At 41.0% G+C, this 27,933-nt stretch overlaps 1 protein-coding gene across 1 annotated transcript in view; it reads right to left on the bottom strand.

Annotated features, from left to right (window-relative positions):
- Positions 1-27,933, bottom strand: part of MED12L (mediator complex subunit 12L) — a 201,523-nt gene that overhangs the window by 6,099 nt on the left and 167,491 nt on the right. The window contains 11 exon segments of the mRNA XM_048507092.1: positions 3,620-3,697; positions 5,143-5,299; positions 8,058-8,278; positions 9,731-9,820; positions 11,491-11,687; positions 13,704-13,860; positions 16,480-16,848; positions 21,075-21,236; positions 22,368-22,503; positions 23,362-23,471; positions 26,744-26,833. Coding sequence (XP_048363049.1) covers positions 3,620-3,697; positions 5,143-5,299; positions 8,058-8,278; positions 9,731-9,820; positions 11,491-11,687; positions 13,704-13,860; positions 16,480-16,848; positions 21,075-21,236; positions 22,368-22,503; positions 23,362-23,471; positions 26,744-26,833 — 1,767 coding nt within the window.

Raw genomic sequence — 27,933 nt, 5'->3', positions numbered from 1 at the left:
ATAAACATCAAAGGGAGATAAACAGAAAGGCAAATAAGGCCCCAGGCTAGTAAGTACACAGACAGTGGAACAATAAAGCAGAGGCATATTTCAGGGGCTTTCTTCAGCTGCTGCTGTTAAGAATCAACTAAGTCAATCAGAAAGATAACCTTTTTAAATTGATTTCACGTTTCTATATGTTCATTGTAAAACTCAAGGTGATGTGAGAAGGGCTGCCAAGGCTACTGCGTCAGATGCCTTCTGACTATCCAACCACACTCTGGGTGTCGTGTTGAAAGGGAACCTACATTAGCTGATAAAGCTAGTGTGAAGTATTTCCTTTCAGCATCCATAAAGGGTAACTAGTTATGCCTGTGGTGTCTCCTGTAGAACCAGATAGATGGGTCACTCTGCCTGGCAGGCCAAAAACAGGAATATATAGACACCCCTCATTCCATCTTTCCCCCTTCCCTTTCTGCCTTCACTTTCCTTCTCTGTTCCCTATTTATTATTGTTTTTGTATCTTTCATTTTCCTTACGTGATTTGTTCCCTCTTCCTGCATCAATTTATGATCTGTAGATGGAGGTGCCAAGAACGAAGAACTGTTATTGCAATATATGTTTACTGTATGAAATTACTGTTATAAACTGCTCTGAGTCTGTCTTGGCAGAGAATGGTTATAAAACTAATAACTAAATAAACAAACAAACAAACTACTAATCTGAAATCCTGTGGGAGCCCAAAGAATCTCTGAGTAACATAAGAACATCGATTCTATTATTCCCTAAAACCCAGCCAGAGCATTGGGAAAACATAAAACACTGAGCAGCTTATAACAAGTGTCAAAATAGTTCAGGCTAGGAACAGACTACCAAAATCATATTAAAAGATCAAGTCCTTAATTAAATGCCTGAGTAGAAAGAAATGTTTAGTCCTGCAGGATGGGCACCAAGCAAGTCTCAAGGGGAAGGGGAAGTTGGAAAACATAGAAGGAACTCCATCCGAGCCATTTAAGGCCTTGTAGCAGCACTTTGAAGACAGATTAGTATCCTGGTCTTGCATAGGCTGCTCTGTCATTTAACTGAGCCCTGCTTGCAGAAATTTTATTTTTGCTTCCTATAAGCTGCTGAGATTCTTTGAATTTGAAATAATATCATTTCACTGTAATGTTTTCTGTTATGCTGTCTTTGCGTTCTCTTGAAAATGTCACATCAATGAAGTTCCGATCTTTTGTTTTTGCTTAAGTATACAGCATGAAACTGCAAGAGGACAACCCAGAATGTTATTAGAACTTGAAGGTATTTGACATAGGTATTATTTATCTCCCACCTTAATAAAGCTAAACACAGTCTAATCGGTGCCCGGGTGGGAGATTTGCTGAGAAACCTGTTTAGGCTACCTTGAGTTCTGTAATAGAAGAAAGGTGGGAGATAAATAACAGCACTAGAGTCAACTAGGCCATATTTTGCGACAGGGGGCAGGGCACATGGTGAGCTCTGGAGCAGTGAGCATGCATGCTCTGAGCCAGCCAGGTGGCTGAGCCTGGTGCGTGAGCGCAAGGGGTGGAGCAAGCTCCCTATATTTTAGGCAGCACGCGGTTGCTCTGGCCTTCTTCGACGCCTGGAGCAAACTGGCCCACCCGCTCTATTTGGGCAGGGGTTTTTGCTGCTCAATTTGTCGCAGCCTTGGTGGTTTGGGCAGAGGAGCCCATCCTTATAGGGAGGCCGAGCTTGCGCGCTGGACCTCCCCGCAGTTGGGGTGGGCTCATGGCGCATGCTGCAGGGGCCTCTGCAATCGAGCCCAACACTCCAGCAGGAAGGGGGCCACAACGGGAAGGCGCCCAGGTGGCCCAGTACCTTCTCCCCAATATGGTTTGGGGTTGGTGCCGGAGTTCAGCCATGGGTGCTGACCGGCTGCTCGGATGTGCTCCTCTTGCTTGCCCAGCTTCTGCCTCAATAAAAAGAGCTGCGGCCCATTTTAATTCCAAGATGAGTCCTGTGGTTTTTCACCAGATGAAACCTCTGCACATCTGGGTGCAAATGGAACACATATTTCAAATTTCAGTCCTCACACTTCTATTTCAGTTTACCTATGCTGCAATTATGGCTATTGAAAACTTGTTTCAATATTACTTTAACTAAATATGCAGGCAATTAGAGCTGGCAGAGATTTTGGGGAATCTGGACAAGACAAACAGCAAAATAATGTTGCAGCAGTTGGTACTCATGCTGCTAAGAAAAGGATGATAAATGGAGTGTCTTTCTAAGATGAATGAATCTGCCCTTATGGCTGCTAGAAGCACATGTGATATTTCATAACTCAATGTGAAATTTAGAAGCTTTTATCTACTGAGGAAACTGAATAATGTTTAACCCTTTCCAACTTATCTAGGACAAAAGGACTCTTGACAGCTTTTTCCCTGGACTCGAATCTTGTTCTTTAACTCTTTAGTAGATAAAACCTGTGGAAATTCACTGAGGCCCCTTCCGCACACGCAAAATAATGCATTTTCAAACCACTTTCACAACTGTTTGCAAGTGGATTTTGCCATTCCGCACAGCTTCAAAGAGCACTGAAAGCAGTTTGAAAGTGCATTATTCTGCATGTGCGGAAGGAGCCTGAGTGTTTTTTAGGGATGGGTTTTTTAGTGCACACTGTACTTACTTTTTTTTATTATCAAACTGGTAAATGTAACATAGTTCTACGGAACACAAATCCAGGTTTTAAAAAAAATAAATCTAATTTAAACGGTCAAGTTAAGATCATTGCAATTTCTCTGGTGCTTTATCCACCAGAGGGAGTTTTTACTCAAAAACTGCTCAACACGTAGCCTTCACATGTTCTTCACAGATATCACATACCTCAAACTAAGTTAGAAAAAGAGCATATGATTGCAAATTTAATTTCATTTATTTCATTTATTGGATTTATAGACCGCCCTTCCCCGAAGGGTTCAGGGAATATTTGTAATGTATACATATTATTTTGTAACTAGTGTAAATTGGGAAGTTTCCAGTAGGTGCTTCACTCTGCTTCTGTCAGATACCAGAAACATATAATTAAATGCAAGGTAATCATAGACGAGGACTTTTAAATACACATGCAGTGTCTCCCCTCAACCCCAGTTTTGTTCTTTAAGATCCCAAAAATCAAAGGCCAGAATGAGACAACTTAGCTCTGCTTCAAGAAAAAAAAAGCCCAGAACAGAGTTTTTAATGTCTGTCTCATTCACAGCCTTTTTTAAAACAGCTGTTTAAAATGCTTTAACTGTTAATTGAATGTGGATTTTCTATGACTGCTTCCACTGATGTTTATTTTTCCAATTGTGAACCATTTTTATTGCCTTTTTGAATTTTACGAATTTTTCAAAGCCAACTTATTTATTTATTCATTTTATATCCTGCCCTTCCACTTGCAGGCCCGGGGTGGTTACCAACAGCTAAAATCCCATTTCCCAATAAAATAGTAACATTTTTTTTCAACAAATAACAATAATAATACAATTTTGCAATAAAACAGAGTAACAACTTTTTCAATAAATAACAATAACACAATTTCCCAATAAAATTCAGGATTGAGGAGGACAGGTTGATACTGAGGCTAAGGATGCTTTACGGACATTTTAAAACATTTCCTTACCAAAGATTGCTGAGGCTGCATTGCCTGGAGACCAAGAGCATGTTGCTGACTTTGCTGCTGCTGCTGCTGCTGCTGCAACTGAGAAAACATTGCCACCATGACTACAATACTACCGATTACTATTGATCTGTATAATGAGAGCTAGAGTGGAATGATGTTTTGGAGATTCAGTTTCAAATCCCCTTTCTGCCATGGTAACCCTGGGCCAGTCACACACTGTTCCCATAATCACCTTACAGGACTTTCATTTTGAGAGTGAAAAACCTTTGGATCTAACTACCTTTGGATCTAACTACCTTTGGATCTAACTACCTTTGGGTCCCAACTGGGGGCAACAAGCAGCTTATAAACGGCCAAAGAAATACATACAAAAGTCTGAGAGAAATAACAGCAGTATCCTATTGTAAGGATGCCCCCATGTTGTGTGCTATACCATCATTGGAATAGCCGATATAACATCTACTCGGCACTGCCTGTCCCCTCCCAGCCTTGGGATCGGGCGCCATCACTATTACTTACTGGATATGTGATGCTGCTGTGTTTTATAGTGTTTAAGTTATGGATTTTAATTAATTATTTATTGTGTATTATTGTCTTACTTAACGTTTTGTTGTATACCGCCCAGAGCCCTATGGGGGTGGGTGGTTCATTAAATCATCATCATCATCATCATCATCATCATCATCATCATCATCATCATCATCATCATCATCATCATCATCATCACCATCACCATCACCACCACCACCACCACCACCACCACCACCACCATTAGATACCACAATTTGAAAATTGAGCTTCAGCGTCTATTGGCACAAACCAGCTGAGGTTGTCCCAGTGGTAATCGGCATGCTGGGCGCCACCCTGAAAACACTCTTCGATTTGACAAAATTAACATTGGTCAAATTCAGAAGGCAGCCCTGCTGGGATCAGCACAAATACTACGCTGATACATTACAACTTCCTAGGCCTCTGGGTGAGGCTCAAATTGTAATGAAGGCCAACAACCAGCTAAAGATCTGGCAGCTGTGAAATCTACCATAATAATAATAATATACAGCAAGGAATGACACTTTTAACACCTGCATTCATAAATTATGATTTCTGGGTACTTTTAAAGGCCTGACACACTATATGGTTATATGATCAAAACAACATGTTATTCCATCTTTCTCATCATCTGAATTACCAATATCAGCTATGAAGTTTTCCTATATCTATCTTTTGTTAATCGAGGTATAAATTCATACTGGGTTGGATCCTGCCCACCACGCATGTGGAGTGGAGGCACTTTTCACTGGTTCCATCTTTCCATGGCAGACCTTCGGCTCTCCTCCAAGTTATTTATGGGAGGGGCATTCTCAAGGAACAGCACTTGGGGGGGGGGGGATTTTGGAATGCAGCAAGAGGAAAGAGTCCATGAAGTCACACTCCCACAGAGAGAAATCCTTTCGCTTGCAGACATTGTAGGAGGAATATAAGTGATTCATTCCTAGGCATAGAAAATTAAGCAAGTCCCAAACCTGAAGGAGTCGCTGCTGTCGAATTTGCTGTTGTCTTTGTCTCATCTGTTCCTGAGGCATTTGAACTGAATTATGGTTTGGGTGGGAAGCGGTGGCTGGTATAGCATCAAGTGTTCCTCCAACTAAGGGGTTTTGCTGCAAAGGCTGGTGACTCAGTCTGCGAGAAAGGAATTAATTATACATTGATTTATAACTGGGGAAATAAATGAAAATCTGCAAGTTTTCCAGACTTCCATACTAAAATCTGAGTAGGATCACCGCAACTGAAGGGAAAATGAGGGAATATGGCAGGAAACAATAAAGACAGAAAACTAAAAAAACAAACAAAATAAATCTTCTCTTTTGTGCTAAATTATGTAGGCTTCATAACTGCAACATTTCGATCTTTTCAGTGTGCAAAATAGCATAAGAGGAGGAGGAGGAGGAGGAGGAGGAGGAGGAGGGGTTTGGATTTATACCCCACTTTTCTCAACCATAAGGAGTCTCAAAGCAGCTTACAAACTCCTTCCTTTTCATTCCCCACAACAAGCAACTTGTGAGATAGGTGGGGCTGAGTCAATTCTGAGAGAATTGTGACTAACCCAAGGTCACCCAGCAGGCTTCATGTGTAGAAGTAGGGAAAGAAATTTGGATCACCAGATTAGAATCTACCACTCATGTGGAGGACTAGGGAATCAGACTCGGTCCTCCAGATTACAGTCCTACATTCTTATTCATTACGCCACACTGAAAGGTTGGTGGTGAAAAGTGCTGGCAAGTCACAGCTGACATATTATCACCACGAGGTTTTCAAGGCAAGAGACATTTGAAGATGGTTTGCAATTACAGTTTGTGGGCTGCCTCTGTGTGGACTGAGAGAGTTCTGAGATGACTGTAACAGACCAAGGTCAGCCTGCAGGCTTCATATGGAAAAGTAGGGAATCAAGCTCAGTTCTCCAGATTAGAGTCTGCCACTCTTAACTGCTACACCATGCACATTAAAATATTTTAAAAGGCAAACAAACCGGCCTCAAATCCACTTTAAGTGGATCTTTGAAGCTTTCAGAGGGACTTTGCTATGATTTTTCAAAGCATCAGAGTCAGCCAGGTACTCAAACAAAGCTATACATTTATGCTGGCTTCTTTATGTGACTTCTCATAAATTGGAACTGCAGGTGCAAACAAGTCCTACATAGATCTTCAAGAGCTTGAGCTATATACATGGTGCCCATTACAGAAATGAAAACCCATCCCCCATCCAACTGTTCAAGAGGGGGAGAAAGCTACTGTTCCTGCATGCACACATTAAAAAAAGTTAAATGTATAATTTGAAAAAGCTTCTTATATGCTTTCTTATAGCAGGGCATGAGGCTGGTTGCAGAGATATACCTTACAAGAGAGCAGCTAGCTGTAAGCACTGTTTCTGGAACTGCTATAATGACAACAGGAAAAATCTAGGAGTGATATATTTTTGAACTGACCCAGGGGACCAATATTGTAATTTAAAAAATGGTCTTCAGCAATATCTGCATCTTTAATCAATTTGAACAATTTGAGATTAATACAAAATAAATGAAGACAGGAGGCGAATTCAACACTGCCTAATTATTATTCAGCTTGGTCCTTTTGACAATTCTGTGAGTTATGTGTTGTTCCATTGGCTTCATCTTGTTATTTTGATATTTGCCTAAGAAATAGAATATTTTCATGATCACAGAAATGCAACATCTGGAACACAAAGACAGCCAAGACCGCTCCATGTCTGGTCCCTATTACCACAGGGATGCATTCAAGAAAATAAGGAAACTCTATCTGCAGGCTGGAGCTTTGAATAAGTACTACAACTTCGGAAAGATTGCTCTGTAGAGTCAAACATTTTGAAATATTACGGATTGGATCCTCCACTAAGTAAGGAATCTTGTTGTGCTGAAGGACCTCTGCACTCTTCTCTGTTGATCACATCTCATTTAGGGAAAGGGAGCTTCAGGAATCAGTCCTTTGTTTACAAAGGTCACAAGTTTGTACTCTGTTCAACTAAACCAATCACAGTAATTTGATGAACAGACTCCATTAGCAGAAGTTCTGGGGCATAAGAAAGTACAGGGTCTAACATCAATCACAAATCCAGCTGAAATGACTGGAAGTTGTAGAAAGCAGGTTTTATCCCATTGTGTCCTAGAAGGGTTAATTTTGGACTGAGATATGCAGGGGCATATCAATGGAAAATAGCACCCAAGCACGCCCTTGGTGGAGTATTGGGCGGGGGGGGGGGACCTGGGAATTCTTGGTGGGGTGGGGGCTGAGCAATCGAGGGTATCAAACCTAGATATGCCTGTGTACCCGGGACTTCTCAAAATCACACAGCCCTGGTTTACCGCTTTTTAAAAGGTCCAAAAGGTCTCATTGATTATTAAGGAATAATGTAGAGTAGCAAATGTAACAAGACATATTGCTATGGTTCAGATGCAAAAAACCCACATCACGGTTTGGTGCTTATGGAAATGACCCCCGTGGTCATATGCTCTTTCCCTGCCCTCATACTCAATAACTTCCACTTCAGCACAAACCACTGGCTTTGATCCAACAGAGTATATTCCATGGTTGGAAAAATCTATGCTCTTGCACCTTGACTTTCTACTCTCGCTGTCCAGACTACTATGACAGAAGAAAGACAAGAATGTCCTGAATCATGGGCAGAAGTTGTTCTGTCTGTGAAAATGCTCCAAGCCATAGTTCGGTATTATGTTCAGACTGCCAAACTATAGTTTGCACTTGATCTGCACACCATGGTTTGCAGGCCCAGTTTGGAGAGAGAGTGCAAACTATAATTTGGTTGCCATGACTACCAGTTGTTCACATGACAATGTTTCTCAGAGGCTTGCACCTTTCAAAAAGATGTATTAATCAAGACAGCTAACGGTTGAAAAGTGCCTTACCGCTGATGGCCCGTTAAAGGCTGAAGATAGGCAGCTGCTTGCGGTTGGATGTATCCACTGGGCTGCTGTTGCATCTGCCTTAGCCTTTCCATTAAAGCCGGATTAGAATGAGCAGCTTGATATGCCCTGGGATTGTAGGTTGGTGAAAGAACTATACCCCCAGCCTGTTGTGGTTGCAGTGACATCTGAGTACTATACATTGTATAGCCATGGGCAATAGTCTGCATAGGAAAACAACCCAAGGCAAAAGGTTATTTTGATTTCTCTGTTGTTTTTTTTAAATTATCACTGCTTTAATAAAAGCAAGATGACAAAAGGAATGAATGATCTGTAAGTTTTCAAGCTGCACTGTTCTTCCAAAACACCATCCAAAAACTAAAAAAAACCCCATTTTTAAAAATTGGGTGTTTACGTTTTCTTATGGCTGCCAATTGAATCTAATAAAGAAAATTAGCCTCAACTGGCGGCTATGAAAGTATCCATTTCTTGCCAAAGTTTTTATTCATTAATCAAGCACAACATTTATAAATTTTACAAACACTAGTTTTTTTCCAGAGAAAAACTCAGAAAGGTTGGGCCATACAGAAGTAGTGGAACTTTATAGGCATCTGACTCAGGCCAAAGTAGATGTTTTGGGTTTTTTAAGAGTTCTGTCCTGGCTTGCTGGACCCAACTCAGCTTCCTCACAGCAGCTGTGGGGCACAGTTTAAAAAAAAAAAAACTGCAGGAGAGTCCAACGAGGCTTAGAACGCCTCTGTCGAGGAAGAGTGCTCTTGCTTTCTCTGTGTTGAAACAGAGGTGAGGAGGTCTGTATCCTTTCTGGCTGCTCCATATGCACATAAGCCTCCATCTAGAGCAGTGGTGGCGAACCTATGGCACTCCAGATGTTCATGGACTACAATTCCCATCAGCCCCTATCAGCATGGCCAATTGTAGTCCATGAACATCTGGAGTGCCATAGGTTTGTTAATATTGATTTAGAGAATTTCCAGATTAGAACGGTTCCAGGAATTCTATCAGCTCACTTCCAGTACATGGCCAATTGGCCATGCTGACAGAGGCTGATGGGAATTGTAGTTCCTGAACATCTGGAGAGCCGCAGGTTCCCTACCCCTGCTCTAGAGCAACAAAACAGGGAAATGGATTGAGGGGGCAGAAATCAATCTCCCTCCTCCTATGGCATCTTCCTGGGCCTTTGGGGCTCTCCTTATTTTTCAGAAGTTGCTGTGTGGCTGTGAGGAACCCAGACCAACTCTTTAAAAACCAAAACATCAACTTTGGTGCTCTGCAGCTGTAAAAACTGCAGGCTAATGCATGAGGCTTGTACATAGTTTCATGATTGCAAGTATACTAAAAGCCACCATATGTGCACAAAAGACAGCTTTCTTGTAGAGTTGTTGAGTCACACAAATAACACATCAATGTGGTCGCTGCCTATCTGAAGTGGCTTTGAGTTCCTATATGCTTGCACAAAAGCACCATCAGTTATGACCTAGTCCTTAATGACAACATTGTGCTGATATGGGGTTGTTTGAGGGTATTTCTACATTATTATAACCTTTTTTTAAAGCTGCTTTTAAACCTCTAACCTAGATCGAAATTGGAAGACATTCCAGGCCATAAGCAGAATTCTGAATATCAACCTTCCCCGTCCTTTAAGAAGAGTTCAATACCTGTGCCTGTTGTATCCCTGGGTACTGTGGAAGCTGAGAAGAAGACCGAACTTGTTGAGCAAAAATAGCAGCTTGATCAATTGCTGGACCCTGAAAAACCATTTAGAAATAAAACATCAATTCAGTGTATTGTAAATGAAAACCAAAGATACTGATTTGAGCAGTTCAGGTGGTGAGAAATGTTTAAATAAAATTTAGGCACAAACATTTGAAAGCTTGCAAAGAAATTGTGCAACTGTGTGGTGTTACTACGCACTGCGGAATTTCTATATCGTATTTAATCTGAGTCAAAATCCTTAACATCATTACCTACATGAATTCTTGCAGAAATAGTTCCATTACTCTTTCTAAGCCATTATTAGGAAACTTCAATATCTGAATATGTGATTCTTTATTTAGTAGCTTTAGAGTGAAAGGGTCTTCAGAATATAAAAAAACAACAACTAGGTACTCATTCTCAAGTTCTTACAATATAACATTTGATGTAAGGGAAATAACTAAGGGAAGTGGCAGTGGGAGTAAACAACAGAAACGAAGCACAGTAATTTCAGTTGCACATACTTAGAAACATGCTTAGACTGTAAGGAACAGGTAGGGGTTGGCTCAAACACTTCATGAACATTTTAAGGAAGGACTTGAAGAAAATTTTTAAAAATTGTCACCTCTCAGTTGCTCTGGGAGAAAGTTCTAAGAATACAATCTTTACTCCATTGGGAAGGAAAAGGGGACAAATTTTCTCCCTCTCTATACTGTCAAGAACAAGATGGACTAGTGGTTCTCAACCTCGGGGTCGGGACCCCTTTGGGAATCGAATGACCCTTTCACAGGGGTCACCTAAGACTCTCTGCATCAGTGTTCTCCATCTGTAAAATGGATAAATGTTAGGGTTGGGGGTCACCACACTGTATTAAAGGGTCGCGGCATTAGGAGGGTTGAGAACCACTAGGCATATCCCTCTTTCCTGCACTGCCCGAAACCCCGTTGGAGGTGGCATGGTGGCACCTTCACTGCACCATTCCCAGCTGAGCTACCCTCCCCCAACTCCCTGCCAGTTTGGATCAATCGGTTCAATGGTTCAAGGAACAGAAAGAGACTGTTTTCAGGATAAAGGAATTCCACAACAGAAGTCAAAAAGATGAAAAGGTCTAAATGAGACCAAGTAACATAAGAGCTGATAACGTTTTCAAGATCAAGAAATGAGCAACATCCTTGGCTGTAATCTAGAAACATTCCTACTGTTCCAGACCATTGAAATAAATGAGTTCACAAGAACATGCAAGCAATGGAATGCAAGCAATGATTTCAAATGGTCTGATGATTTGGATGTAACAATAAAACCATGGTTCATCATTACATCTGAAGCAAGCCCAAGAATGGACACATTTCTAAAGCGAGTAAGTCTAGAACCTAATGTCTATATGTGATAATCACACATCAGTTCCTAAGTTATGCAACAGAGATCAGAACCGGTCAAAAGTGACTATTCTTAGGCCATTTCAAAGGCTTTAAACAGCAGACTTACATTCAGTGTCACATCTGCTGTTTGTGTGACATGAGAACAGGATTTTACAAGACTTGCAATAAAATTAAAAGAACAAATGGAGACAACAGGATGGGAGCAGAGTTGAAAGGAAACTAGTCACCCATGTGTAACCAGTTAAATATTCCTTAACCTAACCTGACCTCTTAATGTAGAGGAAAATAAGTTAAATCAGCACTACTCCCCAGATTTAAGACAAAAAGGCTGGGAAAGGCCTTGCCTGGACTTGCTGCCTTAGAAGATGCTGTTGCTGCTGCTGTTGTAGCAATTTCATCTGGAGGAGCTGCTGCTGAGAAGTAATTGCGTGAATGGAGGGAGGCTGCATCATAGAGCCGGAGCGCCTGTGTAGCATGTTGGACAGAACTTGCTTTGTGTTGCTGGGGACCATGGAGCCAGTTGGATCCAATCTGGTGCCACCTAAGAACACAAAATACTAAATATTTGCTCAGTTCACAATCACAGAAAATTCACATACAGCAAACTAAATGTCACAAAATCATTATTTCAAGACCCCAACTAGTGTATGCTTTTTTTTTAACAAAAAGAGCCCAACATTGCCCAGACATACAGCGGCAACAGTTGTCAATCACTGTTAACTGCCACACTGTATGGCCATAACTAATATAAAGATCACGTTCACATAGTTAGAATAGGGCTACATAGTGGTTCATAGAGCGATCATGATATTTTAGGGGTGCAAAAACAAACACATTCTACAACAGTTGTGACTTTAAGCTCACATTTCTTTGCAAGATGGAAACAGTCAACACTTTTGTCTCATGTATGTTACATAACCTCAAAGCTAGCTGGCCTTGTTGAGTCTAAGGACTCCAGAGTGTGTGCACGTGATGAGATCACTCTGAGATTTGATGCCACTTATAGGATATGAGGCAGCCATCTTAACACTGGCTAGAAGTCTAAAAGGGAAATTTAATTCTTTTAACAAGCAAATGTGTCAGGCTATCTCAAATCCAAGGCTATCTCACCCCTCCAGGGTTGCTGTTGTTGGGCAAGTATACCAGAGTAGACTCAGAAAAGAGCAAGGAAGGAGGGATGTGTGTGTTTCTCTTCACCTGATTCCCACATTCAGCTCTGCCAATTACCATTCCCTCTGCCAGGGAATGACCCTGATTACTCCTGGTCATGTCTTTTAAATGCTTTCCCAAGAGTGGGCTGACTGGGCTCAGTCAAGACTCCTTCTTCCACCTGAACCTGAACTGGTGACAATCCTCTGGGCCAATGAATCCCTGTCTTGGGTTGGTGAACACCCTTCCCCTTCCCCCTGGAGCTCTTTAAAGACCTGGCAGCTCCTGCCCCATCTCCTTCAAGCGGACTAACTCTTATGTTGATCCAATCAAGGCCATTCTCTGTTGTGACCTCACAGATGACTTCCCCAACATTGCAGTTTGCTGATGCAGCATATCTTCAGAGGAGCTTGCAGACCCCTGAGGTAAGTGTAGTGGCGAAGGCATCAACTGTAGACAAATGATATTTTTTACTATTTCTACCTGCCTGTTTTAACTAAGCAGATCTCTACTGTGATCCAAAAAAAGATACAACTTATTCCAGATTCTTCATAGTAGAATTTTACACTCTGAAGAACTTTCAAGATACCTGGCAAAGTTTATATCCTGGAAAGCTGTTGGCCTTTAACATGCTAACTGAACTCAAATCTGTGGCAAACACAACAACTCACCTGAAACCACTCTGAAATCTATGCCTCATTTTCACCCAAAATGCTAATGTTCTTAACTAATTTCTATTTATGGTCAAGAATATATAGATGTGAACATATCGCACACAATCAGCTTTGGACAACATAAGAAACAAAGGAATAGGCTATTTTGCTTTTAAAGTAGATTTTTAAAAAACCGACTGGGGAAACAAAAAGTGTTGTTTTATTTGGTTCAGTTATTGCACGCATTGCACTATGCTGTCTAAAAGACTTCTGAAACAAATACGGATTCCTTGATACAGAACTTTAACTTTATTTTGTATTAAGAAACAAATATTTGCATGTTTCCCCAGAGAGCAAGAAGTTATCCACTAAAGAACCAAAGTTTTGCTCTGCTGCCCTCTAGAGTATATGAAACTGCTTTTTAAAAAGATTTACTGATGTTATCTAAAAATACTTTCTTTAGAGGAAAAAGGATACTTTCTCCTCCCTTACTGATAACAACAGGACCCAAATGCCCAATCATCCCACTGGTGCATTCAGCTTTACTGCAGGGATATTTTTTGGTACCATCCATATAAAACAATCTAGATTTGACAAATTTTTAATGTCTAACAATGTAGCAGACAAATAAACATTCCATTTATTGTCTGGTTTATGCATCTAACAGCACTGCTTTTCAAAAGAAAGAGCAAAACTGAGAACCTTGACTGTGCCTTAAAAAAAGTTTTGTACCCTCTTATGAAACCCAGACATACCTGATGGAAGAGGCTGGTTCTGAACAAAAAAGCCAGTTTGTTGTGGTTGCCCCATAACATTATAGCCCCACAAGGCTGACTGGGGATGGTGCATCACTTGAGAAGAGACTGGTGAATAACTGGGAGGCATTCTATATAAGTTGTTCTGTGGATAATCCTTAGGCAAAGTAGGATAAAAAGTGGAATGTTACTGACGTTCAGACCCTAGAACCTCATAAATAATGCCAATTTTCCTACTGAATAATTAAAGGCTTTACAGCCATTTCCATTGTGGTTTACTATACTGTTAATAATAGATTCCACCACAGACTTCACAAAAGCAACACCAAGGATGAGACCTTTTCTGAGCTGTTGTGTAGCTTTTATAACATAACCTGTGTACAGATGGATATTGAAAAGAATGGTGCAATCCTACAAATGTCTGTCTGAAGCACATATAGTGAAATCAACTGTGGTAAAAATGTGCATCATTAGATATTGTGTTGATGTAATCATTCAACTCCTGGATTTTCTTTGGGGGGGGCAGGAAAGTTTCAAGAGAGGATACTAACAAAGTACCTAACAATGTATGGATCCAGTCACTGTATATGATGACTTTGGCTGGTTGCATTCCCACATCTTCCCAGAGCTGCTGCCCCAGAGCCCAGACTACAATTTCTCTGGGTATCACCTCACATCACATTTGGGTTTCCCACCAGTAAGAAGAATACACAGAGGCACACAATATGCTTGATTAAGTGTTCTATTTCTATCCCCCAACAGCACTTAGATAGTTGCCATGATCACATTTGTGGCAACAAACTGATTAGAATTAGAAAGCAATCCAGCCTTGATTAGATTAATTTAGTTGGTGGACCTCAAGCACTGGTTAATCTATGAGAAACACAAAAGTTAGAAGGATGATTCAGGAAATGGAGCTTGTGGGCACCTTTGCCCAAAAATAAATGAGGAAATATGAGCTCCATCCCTCAAATTAATTAGTTTATGGCCTCTGCCAAGCACAGATGACCTGACCCACAATTCCCTCTATCTCTATGAGGTGACAGAAAAGCTAAGAACATTGGAAGAACCCTGCTGGATCAGACTACCAGTCCAGCATCAGTCCAATTGGTTCCTCTGAAGAGCCAACAATAGGGCATAGAAGCTGAGGCCTTCCCCTGATATTGGCTCCTGGCACTCGTGTTCAGAGTTTTATTGTTAGCGAATGTAGAAGTTCCTTTTAGACACCACAGCTAGTAGCTACTGAGAGATCTATCACCAATGAATCTGTCTAATCCCCCTTTTAAAGCTATCTATACCTGCAGATATCACAAAATCCTCTGGAAGGGTTGAGTAAAGAAGTATTTCCTTTTGTCCATTCTGAATTGGGGATCATTAGAAAAGGAATTGATAATAAAACTGCAAAGATTGTCATGCCCTTATATAAAGCAGTGGTGCGACCGCACTTGGAGTACTGTGTCCAGTTCTGGTCGCCACATCTCAAAAAGGATATTGAGGAGATAGAAAAAGTGCAGAGAAGGGCAACAAGGATGATTGAGGGACTGGAGCACCTTCCCTATGAGGAGAGGCTGCAGCGTTTGGGACTCTTTAGTTTGGAGAGGAGGTGACTGAGGGGATATGATTGAAGTCTACAAAATTATGCATGGGGTAGAAAATGTTGACAGAGAGACATTTTTCTCTCTTTCTCACAATACTAGAACCAGGGGACATTCATTGAAAATGCTGGGGAAAGGAGTGGGACTAATAAAAGGGGAAACACTTCTTCCATAGCGTGTGATTGGTGTTTGGAATATGCCTGCCACAGGAGGTGTTGATGGCCACTACCTGGATAGCTTTAAAGGGGCTTGGACAGATTTATGGAGGAGGATTTGATTTATGGCTACCAATCTTGATCCTCTTTGATCACAAAGTTACTGCAAATGCATAACAGACCAAGGTGATCAGGAGCAACAACCCATGAAGGCCATTGCGTTCACATCCTACATGTGAGCTCCCAAAGGCACCTGGTGGGCCACTGCGAGTAGCAGAGAGCTGGACTAGATGGACTTTGGTCTGATCCAGCTGGCTTGTTCTTATGTTCTTATGTTCTTATGAATTTATTGCCCATCAGCTTCACTTGATGCTCTTGAGTCCTGGTATTTTGGGAGAGGAAGGAAAAGCCCCCCTTTCCTACTCTCTCCACCCTGTGTATAATTTTATAAACCTCTGTCATGCCCTCCCTTAGTCATCTCTTTTCTAAATTGAAAAGTCCCAGACTCTTCAGCCTTTCCTCATGGGGAAGGTGATCCAACCCTCTAATCCTTGTTGCTCTTTTCCTAGCTCTACAATGTCCTTCAATAGGGCATTGAGCAGAACTGCACCAAGTCTAAATGAGAATGTACCACAGATCTGTACAGGGGGCCCTGGAAAAACTGTCATGCTTACTGTCCTGTTGGAGGTAAAATTTAGCTGTGGGTTTCAAAGAAAGAAAGAAAGTGCCTGCTCTTAACTTTCCATTGTTCTCCAAGCATGTTATCTAAAACAAAAGCATGTTCCTATATATTTTCCAGCACTATATTCCAGTATATCACACTACTGATCTGACCTGCCAGATGTACCATCAATTTCCCCCCTTGAATTTGACCAAAGCAGGCAATATGCCAACACAAAAGTATTTTTAATTTTTAAATTTATTGTTAAACAGGATACCCGACTCTTCCCCACTGCAGAATGGTTAGGGTGTGCAACAAAGTCTCTCCCCCTCCCCCATATCATACCATACGATCCAATCACTCACATCAATTTTGGAACTTGATTTGTTTTTTCTTTTCCTGCCTTTGGCCTTCTTCTCTTCATCAGTAGATTGTTTCCCCTGATCTGATAGTTCTGCTGATTTTCTCTCCAGTTCCTGAGATGAGGGAGTTGTGGGCTCTTCCTCTTCTTCGTCTTCTTCGGGAGGAAGAGGTAAAGGCTCAAGGTAGTAACTTCGTGGCTTGGGTTTAGGATGAGTGTGATACAGAAGAAGGTGTTGCTGCTCCTCATATTTGATTATTTTCCTGTCAATGCGGACAGTGCCAAACCAAGCCCAGGAGAGTGGAGCAGGATTTTTGGTACCTTCCAATAAATCCCAGGGGGATATTTTCTGCTTAGTTGAGACCTGAAGCCCCTGTTTCAAAATTTGAAATGATGAATAAAAATTATTACATTTCTACCAACATTAAAACTATTGTACAATACTATTCAGCACCATGTGAACAAAATATTCATTATTAAAAGAATTTTCCTGACTGGACATTAAATTATCAAATAAGAGCTTAGCAATGCTATTTCAGATGTAAAAAAACTCCATGTGTATATCTATATAGTGATAACATTGCTCACACATAAGTCTGAGGAGGTGTTATTAGGAATGCTGCAAATTTCTTAGTGAACTTGTACAGCAGTCGATTTCACCCTGCTTGACACTCACAACGAGACCTTAAGCTGACAAGGGACATGTCTGAATTGCACTGAATATGTCAGATAGATGGTGAACAAGCTTGTAGATGCCTGTTGGTCAGAAGCCAACTCATCGCTAACCAGGGAATCTTCTGGTTAAGATTCTGATCCACTACTACCACCGCCATAGCTACACAGTGAAGTGGCAAAAGGGAAAACAAGGAGAGCCTCTATCTCTTCTCTCCCCTCTAAGCTGGGCAGGGACTAAAGCAAAGCTTTCAATCTCTGCATTTCAAAAAGGAGAGGAGAAAGAGCTCCTTTCTCATCTCCCCTAGAATCTGGGTAGGAATAAAAAAAAAGCTTCTGAACTCCCTGTAGCAAAAAGGAGAGGAGAAAGAATTCATTTCTCTCCAGGCAAACCTGACAGCTTAGAATAGAGAGAAGGGAAATCACCTAGACCTCTGACCCCCCCCCCCTCCAATTTACTGCTTCCCAAACACTTTGAGTGGTAACAAACCTTCCAGGATGATGGATCAGAAGAACTTGATTTCCAGCTGATCCATCTCCCAAAATATTGAGTTCACAGCACAATTTCCCCAGCAGGAGATCAGAAGCCAACTCTTGGCTCATCCCTCATCATCCATTAGTTGGCTTCTGATGGATGCAAGTAGCCTGTTCCACCAAATAGACACAAACAGGTCGAGAGCTGCCCATCAATTAACTGGTTGCCTGATCACTACAGGCTAATGGGTAAAGACAAACTGGCAGGCATGTTCAAGCCTCTATACTTGCTAGTTGAGCATTTTGAACTATACAGATTTATTTCAATCCAAACAAATTCCACAAAGTATCTAGCATTTGTTTAATTTTTTAAAAAACACATTGCTATGATCTAATTTCTTATATTAAAACACAATCTTAAACCACCAAACCTTTATATTAAATCACCATCTTAAACCATCAAACAAATTCCACAAAGTATCTAGCATTTGTTTAATTTTTTAAAAAACACATTGCTATGATCTAATTTCTTATATTAAAACACAATCTTAAACCATCAAACCTTTATATTAAAACACAATGTTACACCATCAAATTCCACAAAGTATCTAGCATTTGTTTAATTTTTTAAACAACACATTGCTATGATCTAATTCCTTATATTAAAACACAAATCTTAAACCATCAAACCATCAAACAATATAGATTAGTAGTGATCACAGAGTAATACAATCATGATTGCAACTTAAGGACATAACACAGGCACTTAGCCACCATTTCAGTGATAGCGGAAGAATAATTGTTTAAAAGATAAGAAATTTTGTGTTGGTTTGATAGACCTTCAGTATTAATGAGTAGAGGGGTCAGCAAATTGGACCTGATTGTCTTATACAATGGGCATTGTAGAAGCATATGAATTACAGATTCAGTCTGCTTCATGCTGCTATCACAGATTCTGTCCTGGTAGGGAATTTTTAGACATCTTCCTGTTGTTACAGCTGAAGAAAAACACAATCTTAACAGTGCTGACCAAAGCCCAGAATTAAAAGTAAGATAAGTCAGAAGTTTGTTTTAATGGGCTACATGCTGAAACTCCCCACATCCATTAAATATTGCATAATACTCCAGCAAGTAAGACACACAATGTTTCCTGAATTCTCCATTCCTTGGATTAGATCCAGCAGTTCCATTCCACTGCTTGTGGTGTTTATCTCCAGCAGAAGCAGCTTTCTTAGAGGAAGGCTTTTTCCAGTGTAGGAAAAGTGGAATAGATCTGCATTCAACATTTTGCTTACTCATTCTTTGCCTTAGTTGAAATTAGAAACCTTTGTTATATCTGCCTGGGTCCTTTGTAACAAAGCAAAAGATGAAAACCCCGTCAAAAAAAGTAATTAGAAAGTTTAATAATTTTTAAGTGTGTCATGAAACTTTCTCACACTAAAATCAACCGCACACTTCTCTGAGATCTAAGAATTTAAGAATTACAGGCATGCTGTGATAAATATATTCAAATGAATTTGCAGTCATCAGTCCTTGCAATGACAAAATGCAATGCAAGACTCAGCTGGCGCTGCCATTGCCACTTGAGTGGGGTGAAAGGTGAGGGCAGCCTCCATGCCAGGTGCAAGTGGCCCAGAGGGCAAAGCCATTGGAGATTGGGCTGGTGTTGAGTTGTTCAGAAGCACTGGCTGACCGGGGCAAGGCAGGGGCAGGCATGGTCATAGAAGGCCAGCGGGGTGGGGGGGCAGGCCCAGGCTCTTTCAGGCCCCACTCCTGGAAGGAGTGGGCCTCGGATCTCTGAGGGACCTGATGATCAACAAGAAGGCGCAAGAACCAAAGATCTCCCAGAGACCAGTGCACCATTCGTTGGAGCTTCAGGGAGTGAAGAAGAAGAAGAGTTTGGATTTATATCCCCCCTTTCTCTCCTGCAGGAGACTCAAAGGGGCTTACAATCTCCTTGCCCTTCCCCCCTCACAACAAACACCCTGTGAGGTAGGTGGAGCTGAGAGAGCTCCGAGAAGCTGTGACTAGCCCAAGGTCACCCAGCTGGCGTGTGTGGGAATGTACAGGCTAATCTGAATTCCCCAGATTAACCTCCACAGCTCAGGCGGCAGAGCTGGGAATCAAACCTGGTTCCTCCAGATTAGGTACACGAGCTCTTCACCTCCTATGCCACTGCTGCTCCTCCGAAACTGCAGGAGGCTCCGGTCCTTTGAGTGGGCTGCTAGCAAGGGGAAAACCCACGCCCCGAACCAACAGCAAGCAGAATGCCAGGCCTACTTTTGGAAGCTTTGGCTGACAGGGTGGGCATCCTCCGACTGGAGAGCTTGCAGCAGTGGACAGAATTATTGGAGCCCAACTTCAGGGACATGTCTGAAGCTTCACATGGTATCAGGGACTGGGGAGCTTATCCTCAGGGAGGGGAAGCTTTTTCATCCACAAGTCCTGGGACATGACTTGCACAGTCACCACCCTCATTCAGCAGCAGCGGGGTGGATCAGCAGGAAATTGCTACTTTCCACTGTCGGTCAAGACAGTCAAATTGTAAACATTCTCCAAATACATTATGACAGGCTGTTTAACTTATACCAGGATGAAGCTTATTAGCTTACTAAGAATTGAAACAGCACTATAAACATTTGAACTGAAAGTTTTGTGGAAATGTATCTTTCATTCCATATGTGGATGCACTTCATACAACAGACTTTATGTGGTAGCAGGCTCCATGTGAAGTCCATTATCGGTCACAGCTTCCACTCTGGCCCTCAATAAGTCTTCTATTCCTTGGTTAGCCCAGTCCAAGGGGAGAGGACTGGCAAAACGGTGGCCAGGGACAGCGCTGCAGAAGTGCACCTGGGCCACCTCCAGTGAGGCTTGAGGTGGTGCAAGATTCCATTGGTAAAATTCCATTGGTAAAACCAACTTACACTGCACTTTTCGGTGGCACAAATCAGTTGCTGGTGTAGCGGGCATTCCCAGGCCGAAAATCTTTTGGGAACCGCTAAAATTTCTGTTCTGGAAATGTCCCCGAAACTTCAGCAGTCATCTGCGGAACAGGAACAATGGCACTAAGGAACACTTCCTGAGGCTAAGTCTCTCAGTGCCAATATCAGTGCCACTTTGCCCTTGCCCAACTCTTCCACTGTTTCCAACGTGGCTTCCCTTTGGATTGCACAGTTAGTCCATCTCTGTGGGACAGCCACCAATTCTTGAAATTTTATAGAAGCGTAGCTAATGCATTTGGGTTGTAGGGTTCAGGTTATTATTCCTTTAGTTTTCGAAGGGCAGAAGTTGCAAAGATAAATAGTTCAGGAACAATAATATGATCTTAATAACATATTATGCCCTAATGATATGTTATAAAAATTTACACACCTTATACAAACAAATGGCTACCAAGTATGCAAAAGGAAGTTGATACATAATGTCTTAAAGGGAAATGTTAATTCTTGCCTGTTTCTTATCGATAGAATCAAATCCAGCAATTTTGTTTCCCTTGGTATCAATCAGTGATCCCATAGGCTCACAAGCAATAATGTCACACATCTGCTTGGGAAGAGGAAGAAGCTGGCGAACTTTGTTGATACTTTCTGAACACTTGTCCCCTAGTTCTTTCTACAGAAAACAAAAAAAAAAGTCAAAAGGTTAAATGTAACATGTATATTTCACAATCCTAAAACAGTCAAGTTTCAGATGTATCACTTCCTTTTACTTTTACTAATTTTATTCGAGACTTCAAGTACAGTCTTCGTTGCACCTTAAAAGTGCTTCCTAGGCTGTTTTCTTCTTCTGTTTAAAACCTAACAATAGAAATGAGCATTAAATGCTGAGCTAGAATTTTGAATGAAAAAACCAGAGGAACAAGAGTAGCAGAACACTCTCTCGTCAAGACTAGCAATATATTGATCCCAATACATCAGGCTCAAGCCAGAGAACCAGGGAAGCAACACTGAATGGGTACACAGTGCTGAGCGGGCACCTGACGCTATGAGGTTACGCCAGTATGGACAATGTCCAATGATCAATATAGTCTTTTTCTACTTCTCACATAGCAGTCTTTTCCTCACATAGCAGATTATATAGAATTATAGCTAATTCATAAACACAAAATGTATTTTAACAGATTTGGCATAATTTCTTGGAAGACATCCTGCAAGTGGATATGTTCAATAGCTGTCTGTATCTAAGCATTGTCTGTTGTTGCTCCCACCTGGGGGAATGGTTTGCCTGAAGAAGTCAAGAAGGCTTTTGTACTTCTATCATTTTACAAAATATGTACAACAGAATTGTTTGGGGAGGGGTCTTTTCATAAATTGAATAAGGTTGTACTTAACATCTGAGGAAAGTGAGGCAGTCTTTCCCAATTTTTTTTTATATTGCTCAAGCTTAGTCTGAACTCTTTAACTCATAGAAAACCAACAACGTGATTACCTTAGACAGAGTAAAAAGACTAGGAGCATGTCATAATTTTGTGCACCACTGTGGATGGTAGGAATAGTGAGGCAAAAGTTCCTAAATGTACTCCCATCACTCCACTCCCATTGATGCTTGTTCCTTATTTCCTAATCATGGTAAAGAGATTGGCACATTTTGGCTATTCTGAGCTTTAAGGTATTGTTTTGTGTCTGTTTCCATCCTTTCTTTATATTTATTGCTTTTTCTTCGCAACAAAATGTGAACAGTTAAAAGTGGCATCAAAACTGAATTTAACTGAAGGAGATTTCAGAAATCAAACAGGAGACTTACTTTCAGCTTTTTCACCAAATTCATGTATGCTCTTTTGTTCTCTTCAGATCCAACTTGAGATGTATTTGATAGGTCCGAGGCTAAAGTTCCATTGATCAAAACACTCAGCATGTCTAATACAGTTGTAAATAATTCACTAAGAGAATTAAAAACAATGAGTTAAATCCTAATGAGAAACAATGATTCTTTCAGTTAGCCAAACATTTAATTTTTTTTCTCTGAACTGCAATATTATTTCTTTTTAGCCTGGGTTGTGTGCATCTCTCTAATGAAAATTTTGGTAAAATGTAACCCTCTCCACTTTATGGTACTTTCCACAGGTTGTTAAACCCAAGGTCTGTGTGGCTCTCTTTGTTGACTTGCCTTGCTCTGTCTGGTGACAGGAGAGAGCCCCTATCTGTCTGCTCATATTGGTTCCTTTGATTGTGTCTGAAGAGGCTTTTCCCCCTTGGCTTAGAAAAACTCATTTATGTCAGAGTTCTGAAAAGAATATGGCAAAACTACATGGCCAAAATATTTCAAGACACATTTATTCAAATTGCAGTAGCTGCTTTATCATGCCCTAACCAGGATGGCCCATACTAACCTAACCATACTAACCTGAAAGGCCATTGCTTTCACATCCTGCATGTGAGCTCCCAAAGGTACCTGGTGGGCCACTGCGAGTAGCAGAGAGCTGGACTAGATGGACTCTGGCCTAATCCAGCTGGCTTGTTCTTATGTTCTTATGATCTCACCAGACCTTCAGAGCTAAGTAGGTTTAGCCCTGCTTACTACTTGATGAGAGACCACCAAGGAAGTCCAGAGTTGTTATGCAGAGGCAGGATATGGCAAACTACCTCTGAATGTTTCTTGTCTGGAAAATCCCGCAGGATTTTTATAAGTCAGCTGTGACTTGTTGACACGTTCTCCCACCACATGCACTGTGTAACTAATGCAACTGTTCAATGTTAGAAAAAGTAGTATTGGATTATAAATAACTGTAGTTACATACTTGTTGGTTTGTATGTCAACTGTTCCTGAGGTTATTATTTGAAGGAGCAGAAGTGCCCAATCTGTGGTCCACTGAGTACTTCTCTGCACAGTGTCAAACATTCCACCCACCTAGAATGTCAATTTCATGGAAAAAGCAGATATAACATGATGAGACAAATATATTGCACGGTCCTTAATGCAGTTACTGGCTATTAACATGAATTCCAAGCAAGTCCTTGGCAACAAACTCTATTAGACTGTGATCTTGTGCATTTGTTAATGCAGATGTAGTAAGATGAAATCTTCAGGAAGGCATTTTCTATATATTTATAATAATGATGTTTTCATTTCCAAATCCTGTGAAATTGTTAAGTAGTGTTCTTCTCACGCCCACTTTTACACTGCATAGCTTAATAGATGTATTATCGTGTCTGTAGTTTTGCACCCACTAATGGTGAGATCCAGTTGACTTGATGTATTACACTCCATTTCATTTGTTATTTAATTGGTGTAATCTAGTTTCATGGCATTGTTCATGATATGCACTACGCTGCCTTCACTGGATTGTCTTTTATAACTCTGCAAACTGCCTGTAGTCTGAGTGAGAAAGGCAGATGACAAACGGAGTAAACCAGCAAACAAACAGGATTCAGAGCTGCTCTTTATGAGCCTCTAGGGTCACCTCCCTTCTCACTGTTAAGCAGCTGGCCAGTCAAATATAATATCTTGCATCATACTGACCACCACCAACCACCTGCACCTCCTTTAGAACCTCACACACAGGTTATTCTGAGCATATACCAGTCCACACACATGTGGTAATCTTAAAAGCAATCTGATGAAGGAGGAGAATAACTTCAATTTGCAGGAGGCATTATTGCAGTGTGTGCAGGATGTACAGCTGCATGCCAGGTGTGGTAGAGGCAGAAAAGGGAAATCCCGTACAGTTCTACAAGGGCTGCTTTCACACACTGGAAAATCTAGTGCAAACAGATGCTACAGTCAAACGCACAGAGAATGCATTATCCAATGTGCGTGAATGCTGTCATCGAGTCTCCCTGACCTTGTTCTCCATATGCAGAGGGTCTCTGTACAGCAGACTCAATGTTTCCCTAATATTGTACCTTATGTACATAAGTTATCAACTGCACACACATTTTCCCTTTCTTTATCTGCAATATGTAGCTTTTAAAAAGACCACAGGGACAACACTGTAATAAAACCACAACTGTTCCTTCTACAAAGGTGTTATCTTTAACATACAAAAGAAAGGAAATGAGATTTCTCAGCCACAAACAATGCATGTAACCACCTTTATTTACATGACCTCATTTTTAACCCAGAATTTTAAACCATGTGCCTTACAACTCACATGTTGCCCAACTCTCTCATGTTACCTATTAACACAGATAAATGGATGATGAAATATTCGTGCAGTATGGAAATGTTTACCCTGTTTACCCTGAATTCAGCAACAGGGACTCATTTTCTAAGCATGTGTGCCAGTAAATTTCAAGAGTATATATATCTATGATCTCTTCCTATAGTCTTGAAATTTACTGGCATATATATGTGTGTGTGTATTCTTTTAAACACAATTCTTTTAAAACATAATTCTTTAAAAAATTATTATACAAATAACAAACAAAAAAAGAAAAGAACTTCCTTTGTGAAATGCTAAAATTCAGGAGACTTTTGGGGAGAAAAGGAGAAAGATGGACTTCCCAACTTTTGATGCTATCTTTGAGAAGATGCTGTCATGAATAACCTCTGCTAGCAAGGGCAGAGGGGAAGCGCCAAGCAGCCCCATCCAAAGTGCCCAGATGGGTAGCTCCACTGTTCCCAAGAGGCTTTCTGGTGGGGGTGGGGGGGGCACAAAAAAGCCCTCTTGCCTTGGGCTTAATGAGCGTATGCCACTGAACAGGTAGCCTAAATTCAAAGCCCCAGGCACCTGCATAGTGGCAGCTATAGCTGGGTGAAAGTTGACTAGTGTCAGCTCCTCCCTTGGCCCCACCTCTGGACTGCTGCTACTAAGCTTGCTGGGGTGGCAGGGGTGCTGGAACAGTGGCATCACACTCTGCACCACATTTGAGTGCCATGAGGGCAAGGCTGTCTCCCGCCAGCAGATCAGCTTCTCCACTGGGGCAAGGGCTCCATGAAAGGCAAATCCATTGGTACAGCTCCAAGCCACTTCCAGTGCCAGATTTGGATCCCCCCGCCTGTGGATGCCCCATGCAATGATCTTAGTGTGGGAGTGGTTCATAGGAAAATAAGCAACAATGAATGAGTATGAAACATAAATCTCATGTCCAAGCATTAACTTGATATGCAATTTAGCAAATTAGGAAATAGAACTGCTGTTATTTTTGTTTAAGTATTTTCTCAGGTTTGTAGAAAGATTTGCCTTTTTCCCAGTATCTCCCCAGTTTTATAGAAAGATCTGTTCTGTCTTTGCGTATCCTCAGAATTTAAGTATTCACAGATGGGCCATGTTGGGAATTAGATATATTAATGTTTTGACTCTTTTCTAAGGCCCCTTCCACACATGCAGAATAATGCACTTCCAATCCACTTTCACAATTGTTTGCAAGTGACTTTTGCTATTCTGCACAGTAAAATCCAGCTGCAAAGTGCATTGAAAGTGGATTGAAAGTGCATTATTTGGCATGTGCGGAAGGGTTCTAAGTTTCTTTTTGGATTCATTAAAAATGCTCAGTCAACAGAACTAGTACCTCATCAATAGACAGAACATGCAATCTACTCTTGCTTCTGCAGCCTATGTGTTGGATCTTAAAATTTTATCCTGCTAAATGTGGAATCTTTTATTCAAGAATTTCTGAATTAGCAAAACAGAACCTTTACACCCAACTCTATGACTGAACTTCGGCTGCCAGATTCATGTTCAAGTGAAATCTTAAATTCTCCAGCTTTAAAGATCCTCACTTGTTCATCTGAATTAGAAATATGCCATGTATCCTTCTTAGAATAAGGCCTGTTGTCAGCCAGAAGGCACTAATAGTTCCCTTTTATTTTGGGACTTCCCATTTTCAATCTTCCTCGCTGATTCAGATACTACTTTCTGTGGTTTGGAAATGAAAATGTCCATCCTCAGGCTATTTTAAACTATGGTACAATAGGGCTAAGCCAAACCAGGAAAATTCCAATGAAATTTAAACTATGGCCCTTTCTGCACACGCAAAATAATGCGTTTTCAAACCACTTTCACAACTGTTTGCAAGTGGATTTTGCCATTCTGCACAGCTTCAAAAAGCATTGAAAGCAGTTTGAAAGTGCATTATTCTGCATGTGCAGAATGAGCCTATACTGTTTCCTCCACTGTTCTGTAAATTTCCCATTACTATCAGAGTTCCAGGCATGAGAAACATGAATCTTATCCTTACCAAATTAAGACGGAGTTGCAGGGCTTCATGCATCATTTGTCTAGCTTTAATATCATCCTGATATCGTTCTTCCCTCCAATTGCTTAATATCTAGGAACAAAAAAAAAAAGAAATTAACACAAGTGAATTTATTTCAAACACTAATGTTGTTTCTGCCTTTCTTGATATGGAATATCATGCTTATGCTTCTATCATGATTTTCATAGAAAGTGTCTTCCAATGTTGTCTGTTGCTAACCTTCAACTCATTTTGCCCGTTTTAAATATTGTATAACACTGGGAAGTACCACTGGTGTTTTAATTTTTTGTTATCATTAAGCTAAGTCTGTGGTATTGTGCAAAGAAATTTTTTTTCCGTACTCTGCTTTCACTGGAAACAAAAACATTTTCCGATGTACTATGGATGCAATTTAGCAGACTGCACATCCATGACATCCCCACTATTTTCCTGCAGGAAACTGGCACTTTCCAGTGTTCGCACATATCTTTCATTTCAACAGAAGAGAAAAGGAAGCCTCCATATTCACAGAGATTTGCATCATGCCAGAGATCGTACTTCTTCAATAACTGCTAATACTTTGTAACCTATACAGTGGAAGGATAGTTAATTTCGAACGTTTAAGCTATACTGGCTCCAGGTGAAAAAATAGAACAGCTGAATCAAACAGAAAGAATTAAAGGCAGCCAAAGGGGAAGCGGAGAAAGGAAATGTAGCAGTTGAGATGGGACGTACAGTGAGTCTGACAGAGAAGTAAATGACTATGATACCCTTTCACTTGCAGTACCATGTGGGATGCTACACCAGTTCATGTATTAGTGCATCAGATTGGCTATGACTTCCCCCATGGTGTGGCCCCATGATGCACTCCCAGTGTCCAGTTGGAAGACCTGTGTGATCTGTGCAAGCAACTTGATTTGTTCCTTCACTAATCCAGTACTTCCTGATGTTATTTACCTGGTCCACACAGATCTTCCCACTAGCCGTTGTGGTGTAAAACTGTACCAAAGAAAGCAGTTCACATATTGCATTCACAGTATAAGAACTGCCCACTGAAAAGAAAATATCAAACGTATGCCTGGTGTGGTGTAGTGGCTAAGAGAGGAGAACTCTAATCTGGGTCGAATCCCCACTACCGTCTTAGCCAGGTTTCAGAACACAAACGACCTCAAACCTGGTTAGTTTGTGTTCTG

This window comes from Sphaerodactylus townsendi, linkage group LG08 (assembly GCF_021028975.2).
Source record: "Sphaerodactylus townsendi isolate TG3544 linkage group LG08, MPM_Stown_v2.3, whole genome shotgun sequence".
In the NCBI taxonomy this organism is placed as follows: Eukaryota; Metazoa; Chordata; class Lepidosauria; order Squamata; family Sphaerodactylidae; genus Sphaerodactylus; species Sphaerodactylus townsendi.
This window is presented reverse-complemented; position numbering and strand designations above follow the sequence as displayed.